Genomic DNA, 20,453 nt, shown 5'->3' with positions numbered 1-20,453 from the left:
AGAGAAAGTAACAGTCAGATGAGGGCGGAGGGAGGGAGGGAGAGAGGGAAGGAGGAATGTCCGCAACAGGCATCTGACAACGAGCGTGGAGAAGCGACGAGATTCGCTAACCCGAGTTACTACCGAGCGCGTTCCGCGCGATCCACCGCAATGACAAGATCTGCTGGAAGCACAGTTCGAAGGCCTTTGAAACCTTTCTCGGCAAGACTTACCTTTCTCTTCGGCATGACTACGTTCGTGCAGCTAAAAAGTAAAGCAACGGGCTGGAACTGCAGACACCGCCGCTGGATGCCGCCGCTGCAGCTGCTCACGCGCAGGGCACGGCGTAGCCCGGCCTCTCCGACCTGCACCTCCGCGGCTCCCTCCGGGGGCCCTCTACTCGCTCGCCTCCCCGCTCCTCCAATGAGGCGCCCCGACAGCCGGCCGCGAGGCCCCATTGGCTGCGGCAACATTCTAAATTCCACGAGGGCACGCCCACCTCGGTGCACACGGTAAGCGCTGTTGTAGTTTCCACTTCACTGAAAAAAATCTGCCTGGTGACTGAGCATGCCCAGTTCAACTAGTAACCCCCAAGCCCCACGGTCCTGGAATTTCATTGTTTTGCTGCTCCCTATGTGAATCCTGTCAATAGGAACAGTGTGGGCCTTTATAGTCAGGAAAAAGACTAAGTTTGGACACACCAAGGCACTTGATAAGTCTCCTACCCCGAAAAGGCTTGTAATGAATGTTAGGTGATGGAGACCTGGAAGAGTGAGAAGATATCCTGTTCTGGGAGAGTGTGGCAGTTTCAAAGAGTCTCGGCTTCCCTTCCTGGATATCTAGTGACAATAATCTCTAAAATTACTTAGTTATAGTTTCCTAAAATCTGTGATTACAAATCACTCGCTAATTCAGCCAACTCCAAACTAGGCTTGAAGATGAATAGGATACGTTTGATATGGAAATTGGAAAAAGAATGAACAAGGTCAGAACTGATTATTTTATATTTGAAACATATATTTCATATATTTAAATAAATATATTTAACATATACATAATTTAATGTTTCTCAAAGTTCTGCAGGGCATTAAACTGACATTGCAGAAACACTTCTGAATTTATGAGATCAGTTTTACCCTGATGACAAACCAGTATAAGATCTCAAAAGAAAAGAGAGCCATGGACCAATATCCCTTATAAACATAGACACAACAATCTTGAACAAAATTTTAGTAAATCAAACCCAACAACATTTAAAAGGGTAAGACATCATGACCAGTGAGGTTTATCCTAGGAATTCGGAGTTGGTTTAACATCTGAAAACCAACCAATGTAATTCACTATATTAATAAAATAAAGTAAAAAACCAAAATGGTCATTTTAGCAGGTACAGGAAAAGCACTAGTGAATGGGTAAGTGAACTTTGGTAACCATATGCAATACAATAATACTCAGGAATAAAACGGAACAAAATATCCCTGTATGAACAAATGCCAAAAACAAGATGCCACATGAAGGAAGTCAAATACAAAAGACCGTACTAAATAATTTCATTCTTAAGAAATTATAGGAAAAGCAAAATTGGACAAGCTTAATTTCATAATCCTATTAAAGGCAAACTTCAGACCACAAACTTAGCCAAGTCCACTTTGGACATGCAGAAGCTGCAAATATGTATTAAATAATGTCATCAAGTAGTTAATTTTAACGCTTGGCTTTTTCTTTATTCATTTCCAAAATAATGAATTGACATCCTAGAAAACTTCAGAAGTGGTCAATGACTTTCTTTTTGTAATATCTTTAGGAAGTCATGGGTTTTTATATATGTGATATGCTTCAACCTATTGCCATTATTACTATTTTTTATGCTCATATTGCCCCAATCTGAGATGTTTTTCAAGTTGGTCCTTTTGACAGATTTGTCTCTGATAGGTTTCTTGCTTTCAGGCATTCAGTAGATCACAATATATTCAAGATAACTCAGATAAAACCAGTCTTTTCTTGAGAAGTGGATAAAAACTTTGAGGCTAATAATTTTACCATAAAAATAATATTTATAATGGAGTTGTCTCAGAAAAAAGTTTATTTGCAAAATGCTTGGCAGTTAAAAAAAAAAAACCCAGTGAAGACATTTTTAATAAGATTATGTGGGAAGGATGCTGGGTAGCACTTGTAATCTGGGTTGAAAATCTTTTTTCTTTCTGGAGATCAAAATGTTTCACAACAAAGGCAGTCTAGGGTAAATTTTTCCCTCTATGATGATAAATGGTTCACAATTTGGCTCCTTTAGTTCATATTTTTCAAGGCTAAGCAGTCAACAGCAAACAAAATTGTGAATGTTTTTACTGCTACATAATAAAATAGTTGCAATGAAAATGAAATTTGCTAATTGGGTAAAGAAAGTTGGTTGTGGGAACCTTGAGTCATCTGAGCCTCTTAGTTCATTTCCAAGTGATGAAAATAACAGATTAGTTTTGAAATGAATAAAAACATCAATTCTCTTTCCTTTGAAGTGGATTGCACCTGCCTGAGCAGAACATTCCAGGATGGAGGGTTCTCCCTGTACCTTCGGTAGCTTTAAGGTCTGAGAAAATAAGCAAAGACCTGTGGAGGAAAGAGGAGTAGGCAAAGAGAATGGTTTAATGGGTAGCTAGAATTCCAATTTAGGAGATAAAGACACCTGAGCAGAAATGAGCATGCCTCATACCAGACAATGAGGAGGCAAGGCCAACCTGGTAAGAAGACTCATTTGTTTACCAGTATATTCTGCTGAATGTTTCACTTGTTTCAAAATATCAACCTCTAAGCCAGTAAAGTCTTCTCTGCAAGATGTGGAGACTATCTTAGTCAAGATAGACAATGGACAAATGAAGGGAGTTGCTGCCTGCGAAAGAAAGTAAAATTAGGGAAGAGACTTCTTTTCCAATTCTGATTCCTCTTCTCTTCTTTCCTGCTCAAAACAGTTGGAATCTTATACCTACCACAGCATTTTCCAGAACAGCAGGGCAAACCCATTGGTGGTATCATGGCTATTATTAAGGAAGAGGAAGAAGAAGAAGGGAAGGAAAAAAAAAAAGGCAGAGAATGAAAGATGTCAGGGTGCATTTTACATGGTAAAGGGAAGTAGTGTTTTCTAAAATGTTTCCATTTTTCATACATTCCCACATAAATACTCACCACTCATGTACATATACAGTTGTGCGCACATGCATACATGTGTGTGCAGGTGTGTGTGAGTGTTCTAGGTTGTGACTTGAAATGTATTTTTAGGATAGGTACTGGTGAAAAAACTTTAAAGCTACTTCACAGCCCCAGTGAATCTTGTGGATCTTTGGGGTTCCAGCAATGTCTTCCTCTGAAGAAGGGCACTTAATCTTCAGATCTTGATAGGAACTTTTGAAGGGAAATGATAATCTCCCTCTTGATCTGCCTCTTCTTCCCTCTTTCAGGCAGGCACAGGCAGGGTTTTGCTTTAATTAATGGCAAATTTCTGGAGAATTAGTATCTAGAATCTATCTATTGTTGCTTCTGATAGCTCTGTAATTCTGGAACAAATCGTTCTTCAGCAAATTGGCCAAAGAATTCCAGAGGTGAATGATTTCGGGAGTATAACAAAACATCAAAAACCACTGACAAGAGGTGGCAAAGGAATACTGTATTTCGTTCATATTTTTATTGGTCAAATCTCTAGTTTGCAGAACACTAACTTTTGGAGAGACCATGTCTAGTTTTTACAAAGTAACCAGGACTAAGACCCACCAACCCCAAATCACAGGAGCTGTCTGTTGCAGGTTCCTAGACCCGAAGCCCACCTTGAATCACAATTTGTAATGACTGGACCTGGGAGTCTGCACATCAGACAAGTTTCTTCTTATGTATATATGAGACGGAGTGAGAGAGAGTGTGTGCACACAAGTGGGAGGGGCTAGGGGAGAGGGAGAGAGACTCTCGAGCAGATGCTGTGCTGAGCCCAGAGCCTGGTGGGGGGCTTCCCTTCCCACCCTGAGCCGAAACCAAGAGGAGGACAGTTAACTGACTGTGCCACCCAGGCACCCTTCTCCGGCGATTCCTATATTAGAACTTGAGAATTTTAGGCTAGGCCTAGTTCTCAACAACTATCTGCTGAATGCCAGCAGTGAGATTCAAATGATATAAAAGCGTGCTTCCTACTTACCACACTTCCAGAGAAGGAGCCTAATTTTGCGGGCGAAACTTCCCCATCGTGGACCTCCCCCTGGGCTTGTGCTCCATCTCTCCTCAGTTCCAGCTTTGCTTGGCACTGCATGCTTACTTTGCATTCTTCTCCCCCGCCCCTGTACTTGCAAGGAGCCTGCAGGGTCATTAGAAACTGTATACTTTGAGATCCTTAGAATAGTACCTCCTCCCTTCTTCCCTGGCAGGGCTCTAGGCAGCTTTTTGAGCCCCCGACAAGATTAAATTCCCTGGCCCCGCATCCTCAAAGGGAACCTAACCTGCCCAAAGCTCCACAAACCACACCCTTGCAATCTTTTATTATCTCAGCGATTGTACAAGCATACCTTGTAATTATATTAACAGCAAGGGGCCAGGACATTCTGTGATCTTCTAACAGGAACCAACTTGTTGTTTTTCCCAGCTTTCAATCAAATTTAATCTGTGTGCACATTCTTTACCCTAGGTATGTTCTACACAGGTTTCCCACCCCCACTCCTTTTCAGGTTCAATCTCTGTGTTATTTACTCTCCTTCTTCTTGCTGCTGCTTAAACTCGTCAGAGTATAATTAATTTGCTCTTTGTGGCTCCCCAATGACTATTTGGGGGTGAATTAGCCATGCTCAGTAGCTAGAACCACGGATTGGGCTCCATTTGTTCAGCCACCCTTTTGTGCCAGATTAGGAGTGTGTCTGGTGCCAAGATCCAGCTGTGTTCAAGAAGGTCAAAGTTAAGGGCAGGAATGCTGAGGCTTCGTGGTAAGGACACAGCAAGGTAAGGACACCAGTCATACCTTTAGGGGAAAAGCTTATAGCTGCAAAGTGCTAGAAACTAGTCAGGGGTTGTTGTAGATCTCTCAGACCCCGTTATACATTCTTGTACATTAAGGCCATTGCCTGTACACTCTCAGGACCACACCCTGCCTTCTTAGATGGCAATCTTGGCTACCCATTTCTAATGTCTTCCATATTTCTTCAAACCTCAGAATCCATGGGATCTTGCAAGAAACATCCAAGAGCCCCATTCTTGTCACTATGCACAGTGGTCCTGCCTTTCAGGGCAGATTGAACCATTTTCTTTCCTCAGTGAAAATAAAGAAACAAAATCCAGGCTTAAGGAAATGAGAGTCAAATGAATCATTCTGGAAAACACCGGAAGGCAATTGGAGAAGATTTTTCAGGTTAGCTTGGTTAAAAACTGTCATAATTCTCAAGGCAGTATATTTTGACTTAGCAGTGGAACACTAGCCTGAAAAGTGCCATAATCTTTAAGGTTGCTTTTACACAGAGTTGTTCTCATTGCTTTTTTTTGAAGCATGGAATTGTGTTATACCCACAGAATATCTCATCCTCTCCCCCCTTTCTCATTCCTAGTCCCACTTCTGGCCTTTGGAACTTTTAAAAGATTTTTAAAAAATTTTCTTTCCAAATGATCCAGTTTACCTCTTTAAATATAGGATATGTTGCAACTTTTCTGAAGTTTTGACTATTTTTTAAATAAATGGTCATCAAAAATTCCTGAATTTGGAGCCATACGGGTTGAACTCAAATCTCAAGTCATTGACTTAATCTCTTTGAAATCTGTTTTTTTGTTGTTGTTGTTGCTGAAAAGTGACGATAATGATGTTGGTCCAAGACAGACACTGCTAGTTACCAACCCAATAATCACACTAGTCTTTGGACTTAATGACACAATTCTGGTTTTTCACAATAAACCTGGCCAAAGCAAAACAAAACCTGTACTGTCGATGCTAGAATCTAAAAACCACAGCCCAGAGCACATGCAGCTCGGGTTCTCGGTGTGATTTTTGATTTGGCCAATTAGATGCACTAGCATGAGATTTGGAAAGTGGAGATTAGGAGGAGGCCACACTAGGCTATGTCTGCTGTGTCTGCTGCTTTCTGTTTTCCTGCAGCAATATCAGCAGAGATCCCAGGCTCTGGCTTTGTGGGTTTTGCTAGGCAGGACTCCCTGCATCCACTCTGCAGACATAGACTGTGGCCGGTGTGACGTGGTCTGGAACTGGAGCAATGGTGGCTTCCTGATTGAGAAAGTACTTTTATTCTCATGGACTCTTGATGCTAGTGGAGTCCTGACTTCACTGCTCCTTTGATTACCTGGTTCTGGGGTGCAACTTTGAGAGTTTCCTGAAAGTTAAAGGTGGAGTCTGTTTCATTAGTCCTCCCAGCTTTCCATAAGCCATTGACTCCTTTTATGTATCTCTTCCCCTTAAATTAGGTATAATTGGTTCTGTTCTCTGCACTTGAACACAGAGCTGTTGAGCTTCTATTAGTGTTGTTTACAAGATATTTCCAGCTTTAAGGGGCACCCTCTTTTCCATCTGAACCTCTGATTATGGGCACAGATGTTGGAGATGTAGACTGTGCGTGTCCCTGAGTGACCACTGTGAACAGCGCCCTTTGAAATCCCCTCCAATGGAAATGGGATACAAGTGAAAATAACCTTTTATTTAAGTTGTCGATATTTGGGGGAAATTTATTATCACGAGATTATCTGTCTTATTCCGAAATGACATAGAACTTAGAACCTAAGAGATTCGACTACTGTTTTAGTAATAAACCCTAAAATATGTGGCATTGGCTTAACAACTGGTCAGAGAGAATCAAAGACACAATTGCTGAAGACTGGAGAAATGGATTTTCTGGCGGCGAAACATTTGGAAGAGGTGTTGTCTACAGTAAATTGGAAGGTAAAAGGCACACCTAACTTTAGGGAAGAGATTGAAAACATTAATATTACCATTTAATTTGCTGCTATCCACTGCATTTGGCACAATATTACAAGAAAGAGATATGTTCAAAGAAGAATTGGTCAGTTTGCAACAATAAAAAGAAAAGACTAGAGAGTCTACAAATTCAGGGATTCAAATGCAACTGGTTTTCAACCTAAACAGTAAAGGATAAAATTGATACTTTGAGCCACAAGGAACTATTAAAACTCAGCTTTGTAACAAGCAAATCACTGAACATGGATTAGGGTGTGGTGGCCTGAAATTCCTTTCAGTTGGACCTGAAATTCCTTTCAAAATAACATAAAATGGTTTTGGGGAAAGGTGTTCTCACTGCTAGGGTCAAGGAACCTACAATTAGGAAGGGAAGGAAGAAGGGAGGGAAGGAAGCAGAAAAAGAGAGGGGTAGAGATAGAGATGGAGACAGAGAGACAGAGAAGGAGAGATGGAGGGAGTCAGGCCTTGGTGCAAGAAAGCACAGAAATATGACAAATTCGTATGTCTAGAAAGGAAACATGGGAGTAGATAAGAAGTCAACCAAATTTAAGTTTGGAAGAGTTTCACTTAAAAGAGGTACCAACCTGGATTAAATGCCACTGTGACTGAGACTTAAAATGACCCTGGGCCCCTTGGATGAGAAGTATGCTGAGAAAACTGCTCAATCTCTAAGGCAAATATATTCTCCACTGCCTACTTCAGGCAAGGTCAAGAAGAATCACAGAAAAAGAGGAGCCTCCCAAAGGGAAAATCCAAGGACCATGGAGATGAATACACAGGGGAGCCCCTCCTAGGAAACATACATGAAGCCTGTTCAGGACAATTCCTCACCTTTGGGGTAGGAGGACTAAAACTTCTGCTCAGTCTAATATCAGAATTATAAAAAGCCAGTGACTGCTGTGTGTTTCCCATTCTTCCTATTGCTACTAAAGGATTATTTTATTAAAGCATTTATTAAAGTCATCCTGATCCTACTCCCAGGCAGATCTCTGGATCAAGAGGAGATGTACATGGACCTGGTGGAGAGGATAGTATTCTCTGATATGAAGACGGCCACATATCACCCAGAGGTCCTGGGTTTTGATCTTGATATCATCACTGGGACTTTTGAGTTCTCTTTGCTCAGAAGGGATCAAGTAAATGCATTTTGTTGGCAGGAAGGAGGATGAAAGAAATATTTCATGCCCAGAAGAGAAGGCTATGGTAATAATCAGTACTGTTCATCGGCTTTACTTCTAATGGGATTATCCTTCTCCTCCTCCCATTTTTAAAGTTAGGCCTGGCTATGGGTCTTACTTTGGCTAATTAAATATGAAGATAAGTGATGCTTGTCTTTCCTGAGTACCATTTCTTTTTAACTGTGGTAAAAACCACATGACATAAAATTTACCATCGTAACCACTTTTAAGTGTACTAATCTGTAGCTTTAAGCACATTTCCATGAATGTACTTATGAAACCTAGAATATTTTTGTTTTACAAAATTGAAATTCTGTACCCATTAAATAACAGTTTCCCTTTTTACCTTCCCTCCCCTCTACCCCGTGACCACCATTGTACTTTCTATATAAATTTTACTATTGTAGGTACCTCGTATAAATGGAATGGATCATGCATTATTGTCATTGTGGACTATTTTATTAACATAATGTCCTCATGGTTCATCCATGTTATAGCATATGACAGGATTTTCTTCCTCTTTAAGGCTGAATACTATTCCATTGTATGAGTAGTCTACATTTTGTTTGTTCATTCAGCTGCCTATGGACATTTGTGTTGATTTTACCTCCTGGCTACTGTGAACAGTGTGCTATGCTGAGACCCATTTTTAAAAAGTCAGTGTCTGATTCACCATACTCGCTCTTTTTCCTGCTGTTGTGAACAAAGAGGCATACAGTAAGATGAATTCTCTCAGTCTGGATCCCTGAATTATTGAAATGAGCAGTGTTCCCTGCTGATGTGCAGTGAACAGATAGAGTGAATGAGAAATAAACCTTTGTTATTTCATTTATTTATTTATTTATTTTTAAAGATTTTATTTATTTATTTGACAGACGGAGATCACAAGTAGGCAGAGAGGCAGGCAGAGAGACAGAGAAGCAGCCTCCCTGCTGAGCAGAGAGCCTGATGCGGGACTCGATCCCAGGACCCTGGGATCATGACCAGAGCCGAAGACAGAGGCTTTAACCCACTGAGCCACCCAGACGCCCAAACCTTTGTCATTTTAAACCACTGAGATTTTAGGATCCTATTTCTCCTTTTAACTTTTAAAAATTAAAAGTTTTAACTTTTAAAATTAAAATTTGACTCTTTCAAAGTTCCCAGGGAAAAACAATGAAAGAGGCCTTTATAGTGAAAAGGCTGCTATGTTTGAACCTTACACCTCTATTGTATCACTTTGGTTATACATTTTTTGTGAGTTTTGTTTGTTTGTTTGGTGGTTTGTTTTTGTTCTTGTTTTGTTTTCTATAGCCATATCCATGACTTCTCTTTCTTTAGTTGGCCAAAGCCTGGAGAAATCCCAGGTCGCAATTTCTCATTCCTTATCTGTTTATCATCTCGTTTTCTGTACTTTGCATGGTCAATGTCATTGTACCCTATATATTTGATAGGAATACATTTGAGCATCAAAACCCTCTAATAACAGAAATTGGGAAGATGGTAGTTAATTTTCTCCTTCTCATTAAAATCACAGGATTGAGGGGTGCCTGAGTGGCTCAGTCAGTTGAGCGTCTGACTCTTGATTTTGGCTCAGGTCATGGTCTCAGGGTGGTAGGGTTAAAACTCCAAATCAGGCTCTATGCCCTGGCTTGGAGTCTGCTTAGGATTCTCTCTCTCTCTCCTTCTTCATGTCCCCCTGCTCTCTCTCTCTCAAATCAGTAAATCTTAAAAAAAAAAAAAATTAAAAAATCACAGGGTTTATATGGTAGCTCCATGACCAACTGGGATGCTGTCTCCTATCTCATCTTTCTGTCATCCTCGTTTTACAGCTTGTCATCTGCTAATATGACTGACCCAACTTTATTCCTCATGTTTACATTTTGGCCAGCAGGAAGGATAAAAGAAAAAGAAAGAAATTCTCTCTTTCTTTAAGGCAACTTCCAGAAGCTGCATATAGCCCTTCCACTTACATCCCATGGTAGAATTTAGTCACATCACACGTATTAAACGAAGCAGGGAAACATGGTCTTCTTTCTGATCAATGATGTTTCCTGCTTCCAGTAAATAACATGGAGGTTCTACTTTTGAAGAAGAAGAAAATAGATTTGGAGGTTTAACTAGCTATGGCAGGCTGAATAACAGTCCCTCAAGGATATCCACATCCTAATTCCCAGGATATTCCTGTGAATGTGTAAAAATGGAAAAATGACTTTGCAGTGAGGACCCTGAGATGGGGAGATTATCCTTGACTCTCCAGGTGGGCCCAGTATAATCACATGGATTCCTAAAAGCAGAAAACTTTTCCTGGTTATGGTCAGAAGGCAGATGTGACCACAGGAGTGTCAGAGAGGTTCCATGTGAAGAGAACTCAGCCCACCACTTCTGGGTTTGGAGAAGAAAGGGGACCATGAGCCAAGGAGTGCAAATGGCCTGGAAAAGGCTGGAAAAGGCAGGAGAACAGATTCTCCCCTCAAGCCTCCAGAAAAAAAACACAGCCCAGCCAACACCTTAATCTTAACCCAGTGAGATATGTTGGACTTCTTCTGGCCTATAGAACTGTAAGACAATAAATGCCTGTTGTCTTAAGCTACATTGACAGTCTGTTACAGAGCAATAGAACACCAGTACACTACCATCCCAGCCACAGTGCCTCTCAGATATCCGTGCACACGTTTTTCTTCACACAGAGAATAGACTCACTTTCTGTCCAAAGGAGAAAACCCTTAAATCCCATCCATCTCTTCCATTTACTAGACACCCCCCTCTAGATCTTTAATTTAGTCTGGTGTTTTACAGTATTTTGACTAATATCTCTGGCTAGACAAGGAGAAAATAACTCTAATGAGGCTTCGTGTTTGCTTTTGACCCTATAAGGAAGCCATGAGAAAATTTAGTTACAAGGTGAGGATCAATTGACTCTACTTAGGAAGGCTTTGAAGAGCCCTTGTCCCACGATCTAAGAAATCTAAGAATTAGCATTGTCCCCAGCATTGTACTCCTTTTCTAAGAATTTCGTTTTGGCTACTTCCCTGTATTGAGACCCCTTTTAGGATACATAACCTAGTGTGTCAGTGTCTTTAGACTGGAGAAGTAATCTTCATTTCAGATGCTCATGTGCTCCTCCTTTTTTAAAGCCTTAAATCAAACATATAAAATCCCTGTATACTATTGATTTTTCCCTTTATCAAAATGGAAAAATTAAAACAAATGACATTCTGTTTTAGTTAGGATATAGAAAGTGTGACAGTCATCTCCGTCCTCATATGGAAAAACAATTACATAAACTTAGGAACTCATATATTAAAAGAGAGAGAGGTTAAATGCAAAAAAAAAAAAAAAAAAAAGCCAAAAGAAACTAAATGTCAGAGAAGGGTCAAATCTTAGCAATACATATAAATGCATAATAATGATAGCAATGTAGCTGATGTTTTTTCAGAAATCACTCAAAAGTGTTATTTGCCAGGAAAAGTAAAACTAGTGAAAAATTTAAAATAATTTCTTAATTATTTTTAGTAAACTAAACTTTAAGCTTTTGTTTGATGTGAAAATGTAACTTTTAATTTAGTTGCTAATTTATCATGCAGATATTGTTGAAAGTTTTTCTTTTAGTACTTGAAATAACTGATTATATATCAAATAATTTTTATCAAGTTAAGCAATAAAATATGAACTATTTTTGTTTAATTTTCAAACTCCACCTCACCCCTGAAAGCATGGGAACAACATCACCAGGCCAAGTAGCCCATACCTATGTTCAGGTTATCTCTTGAAATGTGACTTTGAGATCAAACAATTGAGCAAGAGAAAGTCCTCGATTCATAGCCTTCTATTAGCCATAGTTTTGTGGAACTGATCTGGCATACATTTGTACCTTCCTTGAATCCAATGTCAGTGCTGCTCCTGTGATACCCCTAAAAAATCAAAACTCAACAAAAGGAATAAAATACGAAGTAATAATATTTTATTAGGTAGAGTTGCACTTTGGAGAGCTGTATTCTATTCTAATATTACATTTTTTTTTCTTAACACTCCCCAAGGAACAGTTTTTGTCCTGTTTGGTGCAACAGTGCATTTAGAATGCATAATTTAAATGAATTTAAAGCATTGAGAGAAAATATTTATAAAGTGCATATTTGCAAGAAAAATATATTTTCCCTGGACTATTTAATTTAATTTGTCTTCTTACATATAATGTTATATGTATAAGGGGTTACTGCCCCCCCTAAAAAAATTCCCTAACTTGATTACAGAATCAGTGATCCCAAAGTTCGTTTAATAAAGATTCATTCTGGAGTGCACTTTTTCTAGGGACTTCAGTCACTGTATAGTGTACAGTGTGTCCAGTCTGAGATCTTTGAATAATTACAAAGGTAATAATAAGATGTCATGTGCTATTTTCAATATTTCAAAATGCTTTGACACAATCATACTTGTGCTGGGCTTTCTCCCCCTAATGTGCTCAGTTTTATAGGTCTTTGTTCTTTAAAAACAAGACATCAAATTGTTGCTTAATTACTTGATGAAATTGACATCTCCTTCTGGCCCAATCACCTACACTGCCCTCTGCCTCCCACAGCTTCCGCCATCTGTGTGGCCACCATTCCTAATCCCTCTTAGAGATTTGTCAGAATTTTTAACAAAACAAAAAAATGAAACAATTGTTGCTCACTAAGTAACTATTTCTAGACATAATATTTTGAAACACAATGTCCCAGATTGAAAATTGTTAGCAGGTGAGTTAATAGTGACAATGTTTCAGCCTCTCATCTGGTTTAACTTCTACAAAGGTCTAATGAGGTCAAATGCATTTTTCAAGGCCGTGCTACTGGTTAATGATGGGGATAGGTCTAAGTCCCAAATTTCTGACTAAAACCTGTTATACTATTCACTACATTAACTCTGTCCTCAGCATTGACAGCATTAAATGCTTGTGCCATAAGTGCCATGAAGGCCATTTTCTGTGGATGGAGATTAGTCGCTGCCTTCACACCCTAAGGCTTGTAAGAGCTACTTCTCCGTGCCTGCTTGTATGCCAGGGTATTGTCGTCAGCCCAGACACAGCAGAAGGCTGGGAGGCAGAATACTCATGCAGCATTTTTGACAGATCGCTGAAAGCAAGCTCCTGTTGTCTGTGACTGCTGAGTTGTGCTGTGATAATTGTGATTTGCAACAATGTCCCCAAGGCACTGCAGGTTCTCAGGATGTGATCTGAAGTATCAAAAGGTTATTATATTTGGAACAGTCTTAGCATTTACTATACTTGATAGCATTCCTAGGTGACAATGTGGCAGTTCTCAGTCAAACACAATTTGTTTAATTGGACTTTAAAATAAGATTTCTGGAATATAATTTAATAGAACTCTCAAGGTCTAGAGTAACATTGCTTATTTTTATAGTTTATACTTGTTATTATAGTTTCACTTTTGCCTCATTAAGCCTTTGCTGAGAATTATGGTATGGGTCTCAATGATTTTTTTTTTTAACTTGTTCAAACTACTTAACCTTTGAATTCCTTAAAACACAATTCATCAATTATGCAGTTGTTCAATAAACTATTGAGCACTTATTATGTGCCAGATTTATGCTAGATATTGGGGAGATACTGGTGAAAAATAAGATATAAAACTTAGGGACTATAGAACTTACAGAACAGGGCGCCTGGGTGGCTCAGTGAGTTAAAGCCTCTGCCTTCGGCTCAGGTCATGATCCCAGGGTCCTGGAATTGAGCCCCACATCAGGCTCTCTGCCTGGTGGGGAGCCTGCTGCTTCCTCTCTCTCTGCCTGCCTCCCTGCCTACTTGTGATCTCTGACTGTCAAATAAATAAATAAAATCTTAAAAAAAAAAACCCAAACTTACAGAACAAATAAAATCACAACGGTGATGAGTGTCATATGGTGGAGTTACAGTTTATTAAAGGCAGATTTGATAAAATTGGAAATAAGAGAAAAATGATGCCTTGAGGAAGGAATGATTAAGCAAAAGTCTGAAGAAATAGCCTTTAAGTAAGCAAAGAAGGCAGAGAAGATCTTTAGGCAGAACAGCATGTGCAACGTCTCTGTGGCAAGAGAGTATTCAGTGAAATAAAGAGCAGTGTTGCTCATGTGCAGAGAGGGTTGGAGGTTATTATATGAGATGATGAGAACTAGGACGAGATCATGCATAATTTGTAGACATTGTTAGGTCTTTTTGCTTTATTTGGAAAGCTGCTGAAAGCATGAAAAAAGGTGATTAAATTTTGTTCAGGAAAATCATTCTGACAACATTGTAAAGAATAGATCAGAGAGGTAAGAATGTGGTATTGAGAGCTATTAGGAGATGACTTTAGGAATACAAGTGATATATGTTGATTGTTTAGGCTATTAACCACCACCCCCCTTTTTAAGGTTTATTTATTTATTTTAGAGAAAGAGAAATGCTTACCTGTGAGTGGGAGTAGGGACAGAGGGAGAAGGAGAGCATACCAAGCTGACTCCTCACTGGGTAGGGGAGCCTGACGCAGGGCTTGATACCACAACCCTGAGATCACGACCCACATCAAAACCAAGAGTTGGATGCTCAACCAACCAAGCCACCCAGACTCCCCAACCATGATCTCTTGATGAGGGGATATCACCCCAAACAGGGCAAACATTTGTTCATTTGGGGGCAAAAAAAATCTTAACTATTATTATTATTATTATTATTATAGTTTGCAACCCTCCAATTCTGATTGATAAAATCTTATTCCTCAGTATTTAATGTCTCTCATTGGGTTTTAGTGTTGTTTTGAAATATCACATGAGCAACACTGGTATGGAATTTTGGATGATATACAAAGTGTATGCAAAATCAGTGCCACATAACAGCAGGGAATGGATGGCTATAATTGGGTATTTTCTTTTGCAGGATTATTTGATCTTCAATTTATATTACAAGATATAGTCTGAGCATGGGTGTGGGCTGCTTTTGGTTACCTTACATGTTGTTTATATCTGATCGTAATGCTTTTGTATGTGAATTGGGCTTTGAGAATTAAATAAAAGCAGCTTATATTATGTTATTTAATTTGACAGAAGTTAATCAACTCATCATTCATCTTATCAAATGATGAAAAGAAAATGTCAACAATATTTGAATTGGTATTTAGCAGCTAATTAAATTAAATTTTATACTCCAATGTCAGGCAAAAGTCAGTCAAAAGTAAAATAACTAAGAAATTAATTTGAAAATTAATTCAGTTTTTAATTATACTTTTGCTGGAAAATACAACTTTATTTATTTATTTATTTATTTGAGAGCGAGAGGGAGGGAGAGAGACAAAATGAGCAGGGGTAGGGGCAGAAGGGGAGGCAGTCTCTCTGCTTAGCAGGGAGTGGGACTCCTGGCTCAATCCCAGGACCCCTGGATCATGACCTGATCTGAAGGCAGACACTTAAGCATCTGAGCCATCCTGGCAAATACAATTTAATGATTTTTTTAAGAAAACTTGATTACACGTCTATTATTAGTATGTATTTATATAAATTGCTCATTTGCGTTTATGCATATATTTGATACATTGCAATTTACATAAGCATATAAATTACATTAAAATTTACCTAGTGTAGGGACGCCTGGGTGGCTCAGTTGGTTAAGCAGCTGCCTTCGGCTCAGGTCATGATCCCAGCGTCCTGGGATCGAGTCCCACATCGGGCTCCTTGCTCCGCAGGGAGCCTGCTTCTCCCTCTGCCTCTGCCTTCCACTCTGTCTGTCTGTGCTCGCTCTCACTCTCTCTCTCTCTGACAAATAAATAAATAAAATATTAAAAATTTACCTAGTGTAAATTGTGGAAGGGAAAGGGGATAAAAGTAGAGGATTGCTATTTTCCATAGTAGGCTTTATTTAACATTTAAAACAATGTATATGCACAAGTGTGATAAAAATTAAAACTTGTAGAAAAAAGGTTAAATGACATACTGTGTTTCAAAATTGTCAATCAGACTACCTGGTTTGTAATAAATAGTTAATAAATTTTTTTATTTACTAAAAAGGATTTACTCAGCAAATACAGTTTTTTTTTTTTTTTTTTTTAAAGATTTATTTATTTATTTGACAGACAGAGATCACAACTAGGCAGAGAGGCATACAGAGAGAGAGGAGGAAGCAGGCTCCCCGCTGAGCAGAGCGCCCAATGTGGGGCTCGATCCCAGGACCCGGGGATCATGAGCTGAGTCGAAAGCAGAGGCTTTAACCCACTGAGCCACCCAGGTGCCCCTCAGCAAATACAGTTTTAAAGTTAAGTTAAATGTTGATAGCTTCCTGATTTACCTTTAACTTCAAAACTTAGCCATTCTTAATCCTATAGTGAATAAAAAAAACTCCTGTATTTAATATACTGTTTTTAATATATAAATCACAGCTATACATTATATTTGTGGTGCTTACATTTTGTGGATGGGGCAATTAGAAAAAAAGTCTAAAAGGGCTTCTTAGGGCATAATAATGAGGAAGAGATTAGTAAAAATTGTTTAGGTAGAAGTAGAAGTGCAGAAACACAGAAAATTTGGGGAGAGGTAAGTCAACTAGGATTTGATAATGAACAGAGTGAGAGAAAGGAAGTTGTGAAAAATGATACTTACATCTAGTTTACACAATAACAAATGATTCAGCCAGGCACCGAGATATGGAATCACTGGGAGAATACCAGGAGTTTGTCATTTGCTGTTTATTTCGTGGAATTTGTGCGTGTGTGTGTGTGTGTGTGTGTGTGTGTGAGAGAGAGAGAGAGAGAGAGAGAGATATTGCATATTTGTGGGCAACATTTAATGAACAATTTGCAAATACTGACTTTTAGGTGTCTACAGTAGGCAGAATAATGGTTTCCTCAAAATTTCCACATCCTCATTTCTGAAAACTGAATAAATTATGTTACATGGCAAAGAGGAATTAAGGTTACACCTGGAATTAAGGTTGTTGATTAGCTGATCTTAAGATATTAATGGTAATCCCCAAGGAAACCAATAAGACAATAACTGAGGTGTATAGTAAAAGATAAATTCTATAAGGTAATTATAATAGAACACTAGAAAGTATCTATTTAACACAAAGGAAGGCAGTAATAGAGGAATTGAAGAATGCAAAAGACACAAAACACATATAAAAAACAACAAAATAGAAGAATTAGAAATAGAATAGAATTAGAAACAGTAATAGATAAAATTTATCTATAGACCTAATAGATGCCTATAGATAGTAAATCCTATTTATCAACAATTACATTAAATGGGTTAAATTTTTGAGTTAAAAGACAGAGTGGCAGATAGATTTTAAAACAAACAAACAAAAGAGCAAGTAAAAAAAACAAAAACAGAAACCAATGATCCAACAGTATGTGCCTAAGAGACTCACTTTAGATCTAAAGACAAAAATATGTTAAAAGTTAAAGGATAGAAATAAGATAGTTGTAACCAAAAGAGAGTTGTAGTGGCTATACTAATACTAGACAAAATGGACTTAAAAATAAAAATTTGTTTTATAATTTATAATACTAGAGAGAAAGGTGGACATTTTATAGTGATATAAGGTCAATATGCTAGGAGGATTCAATAAATATAAATATGTACCTAACAGAGACTCAATATGTATGAAGCAAAAGCTGACAAAATTGAACAGAGAAATAGTCAATGTGACAATAATACTTTAAGACTTTGATATGTCACTGGCCATAATGAATAATGAAATAGAAGATCAACAAGGAAGTAAATTTGACAATAGTATAGATCAACTAGATATGACACCTATAGGAAAAAAAACCCAACAACAGCAGAATATATATTCTTCTCAAGTGTGCATGGAATGTTTACCAGGATAGACCACTATTTTAGACCATTGTGTTAAACACATTTCAATAAATTTAAAACGATTGGAAACATACAAAATATATCCTTTCAACTATAGTGGAAGGAAATTGGAAATAAAAAACAAAAGGAAATTTTGAAAATTCACACATATATGGGAATTAAACAACACACTTCTGAAGAACTGATGATTCCAAGAAGAAACTACAAGGGAATTTAGAAAGTATTTGGAGATGAATGAAAGTGAAAACACAAAATACCAAAACTATGGGACACAGAATAAAGCAAAACAAAACAAAACAGTAATCAGAGGAAAATTTATAGCTGTAAGCTAGGAGAAAAAGAAGGAATATTTCAGATCAACAGTCTAAACTATGTTAAGATTAAGATATAAGAAAAAGAAGAGCAGGGGCGCCTGGGTGGCTCAGTGGGTTAAAGCCTCTGCTTTTGGCTCAGGTCATGATCCCGGGGGTCCTGGGATCGAGCCCCACATCAGGCTCTCTGCTCAGCGGGGAGCCTGCTTCCTCCTCTCTCTGCCAGCCTCTCTGCCTACTTCTGATCTGTCAAATAAATAAATAAAATCTTAAAAAAAAAAGAAAAAGAAAAAGAAGAGCAAATCAAACCTGAAGAAAGCAGAAGGATAGAAGTGATAAAGACCAGAGCTGAAATAAAGAAAATAGAGTATAGACACATTATACAGGAAGTCAAAGAAACTTAAAGTTAGTTCTTTGAGGAGATCAATAAAACTGACAGATATTTAACTAGACTGATCATGATAAAGAGAGAAGATTTAATTACTAAAATTAGGAATGAAATAGGGGACATTGTTACCAACCTTATAGAAATAAAAAGCTTAAAATGAAATGCCATAGCTCTTTGAAGAATATCAGTGGAATTTTGATCAAGAGTGGCATTAAAAGTATAGATTGCTCTAGGCAGTATACACATTTTAACAATGTTTATTCTTCTGATCCAAGAGCATGAATGGTCTTCCATCTTTTTGTGTCTTCTTCAATTTCTTTCATGAGTGTTCTGTAGCTCCTCGAATACAGATCCTTTACCTCTTTGGTTACGTTTATTATTATTTTGGTTAGGTTTATTTGGTTAACTTTGGTTAGGTTTATGGTTCTTGGTGCTATAGTAAATGGAATCAATTCTCTAATTTCCCTTTCTGTATTTTCATTGTTAGTGCATAAGAAAGCCACTGATTTCTGTACATTGACTTTGTATCCTGCCACGTTGCTGAATTGCTGTATGAGTTCAAGTAGTTTGGGGGTGGAGTCTTTTGGGTTTTCCATATAAAGAATCATGTCATCTGTGAAGAGAGAGAGTTTGACTTCTTCATTGCCAATTTGGATACCTTTTATTTGTTGTCTGATTGCTGTGACTAGGACTTCTAATACTATGTTGAACAAGAGTGGTGAGAGTGGACATCCTTGTCGTGTTCCTGATCTCAACGGGAAGGCTGCAAGCTTTTGCCCATTGAGGATGATATTTGCTGTGGGTCTTTCATAGATAGATTTGATGAAGTTCAGGAATGTTCCCTCTACCCCTTTACTTTGAAGTGTTTTAATCAGGAACGGATGCTGGATTTTGGAAAATGCTTTTTCTGCATCGATTGAGAGGGCCATGTGGTTCTTCTCTCTTCTCATATTAATTTGTTCTATCACATTGATTGATTTGTGAATGTTGAACCATCCTTGTAGCCCAGGGATGAATCCCACCTGGTCATGGTGGATAATCTTTTTAATGTGCTGTTGGATCCTGTTTGCTAGGATCTTGTTGAGAATCTTTGCATCCATATTCATCAGGGATATTGGTCTGAAATTCTCCTTTTTGGTAGGGTCTTTGCCTGGTTTGGGGATCAGGGTAATGCTGGCTTCATAGAAAGAGTCTGGAAGTTTTCCTTCTGCTTCAATTTTTTGAAACAGCTTCAGGAGTATAGGTGCTATTTCTTCTTTGAAAGTTTGGTAGAATTCGCCAGGGAATCCATCAGGTCCTGGGCTCTTATTTTTTGGGAGGTTTTTGATCATTGCTTCAAGCTCGTTACTAGGTATCGGTCTATTTAGGTTGTCAATTTCTTTCTGGTTCAATTTTGGGAGTTTATAGTTTTCCAGGAATGCATCCATTCCGTCTAGGTTGTTTAGCTTATTGGCATATAGCTGTTGATAATAACTTCTGATGATTGTTTCTACTTCCTTGGTGTTAGTTGTGATCTCTCCCTTTTCATTCATAATTTTATGAATTTGGGCTTTCTCTCTTTTCTTTTGGATTAGTGTGGCCAATGGTTTATCGATCTTATTGATTCTTTCAAAAAACAAGCTTCTAGTTTCATTGATACATTCTACTGTTTGTATGGAATCAGAAGAGACCCCGAATCACTAAGAAAATGTTGAAAAACAAAAATAAAACTGGGGGCATCACGCTACCTGATTTCAAGCTTTACTACAAAGCTGTGATCACCAAGACAGCATGGTACTGGCATAAAAACAGACACATAGACCAGTGGAACAGAGTAGAGAGCCCAGATATGGACCCTCAACTGTATGGGCAAATAATCT

General features: G+C 38.4%; 1 protein-coding gene across 3 annotated transcripts in view; it reads right to left on the bottom strand.

The window, feature by feature from the left end:
- Positions 1-467, bottom strand: part of HMGN3 (high mobility group nucleosomal binding domain 3) — a 31,461-nt gene extending 30,994 nt beyond the window's left edge. For all 3 annotated transcript variants that reach the window (XM_059177231.1, XM_059177232.1, XM_059177233.1), the window contains exon 1: positions 213-467. In XM_059177231.1, the coding sequence (XP_059033214.1) occupies positions 213-452 (240 nt within the window). In that variant the 5' untranslated portion in view covers positions 453-467. The remainder of the gene's footprint in view (positions 1-212) is intronic.
- Positions 468-20,453: the final 19,986 nt, after the last annotated feature.

The sequence above is a fragment of the Mustela lutreola genome, chromosome 6, assembly GCF_030435805.1.
Source record: "Mustela lutreola isolate mMusLut2 chromosome 6, mMusLut2.pri, whole genome shotgun sequence".
Taxonomy (NCBI): Eukaryota; Metazoa; Chordata; class Mammalia; order Carnivora; family Mustelidae; genus Mustela; species Mustela lutreola.
The sequence above is the reverse complement of the archived record's forward strand: the minus strand, read 5'-3'. Positions and strand labels throughout refer to the sequence as shown.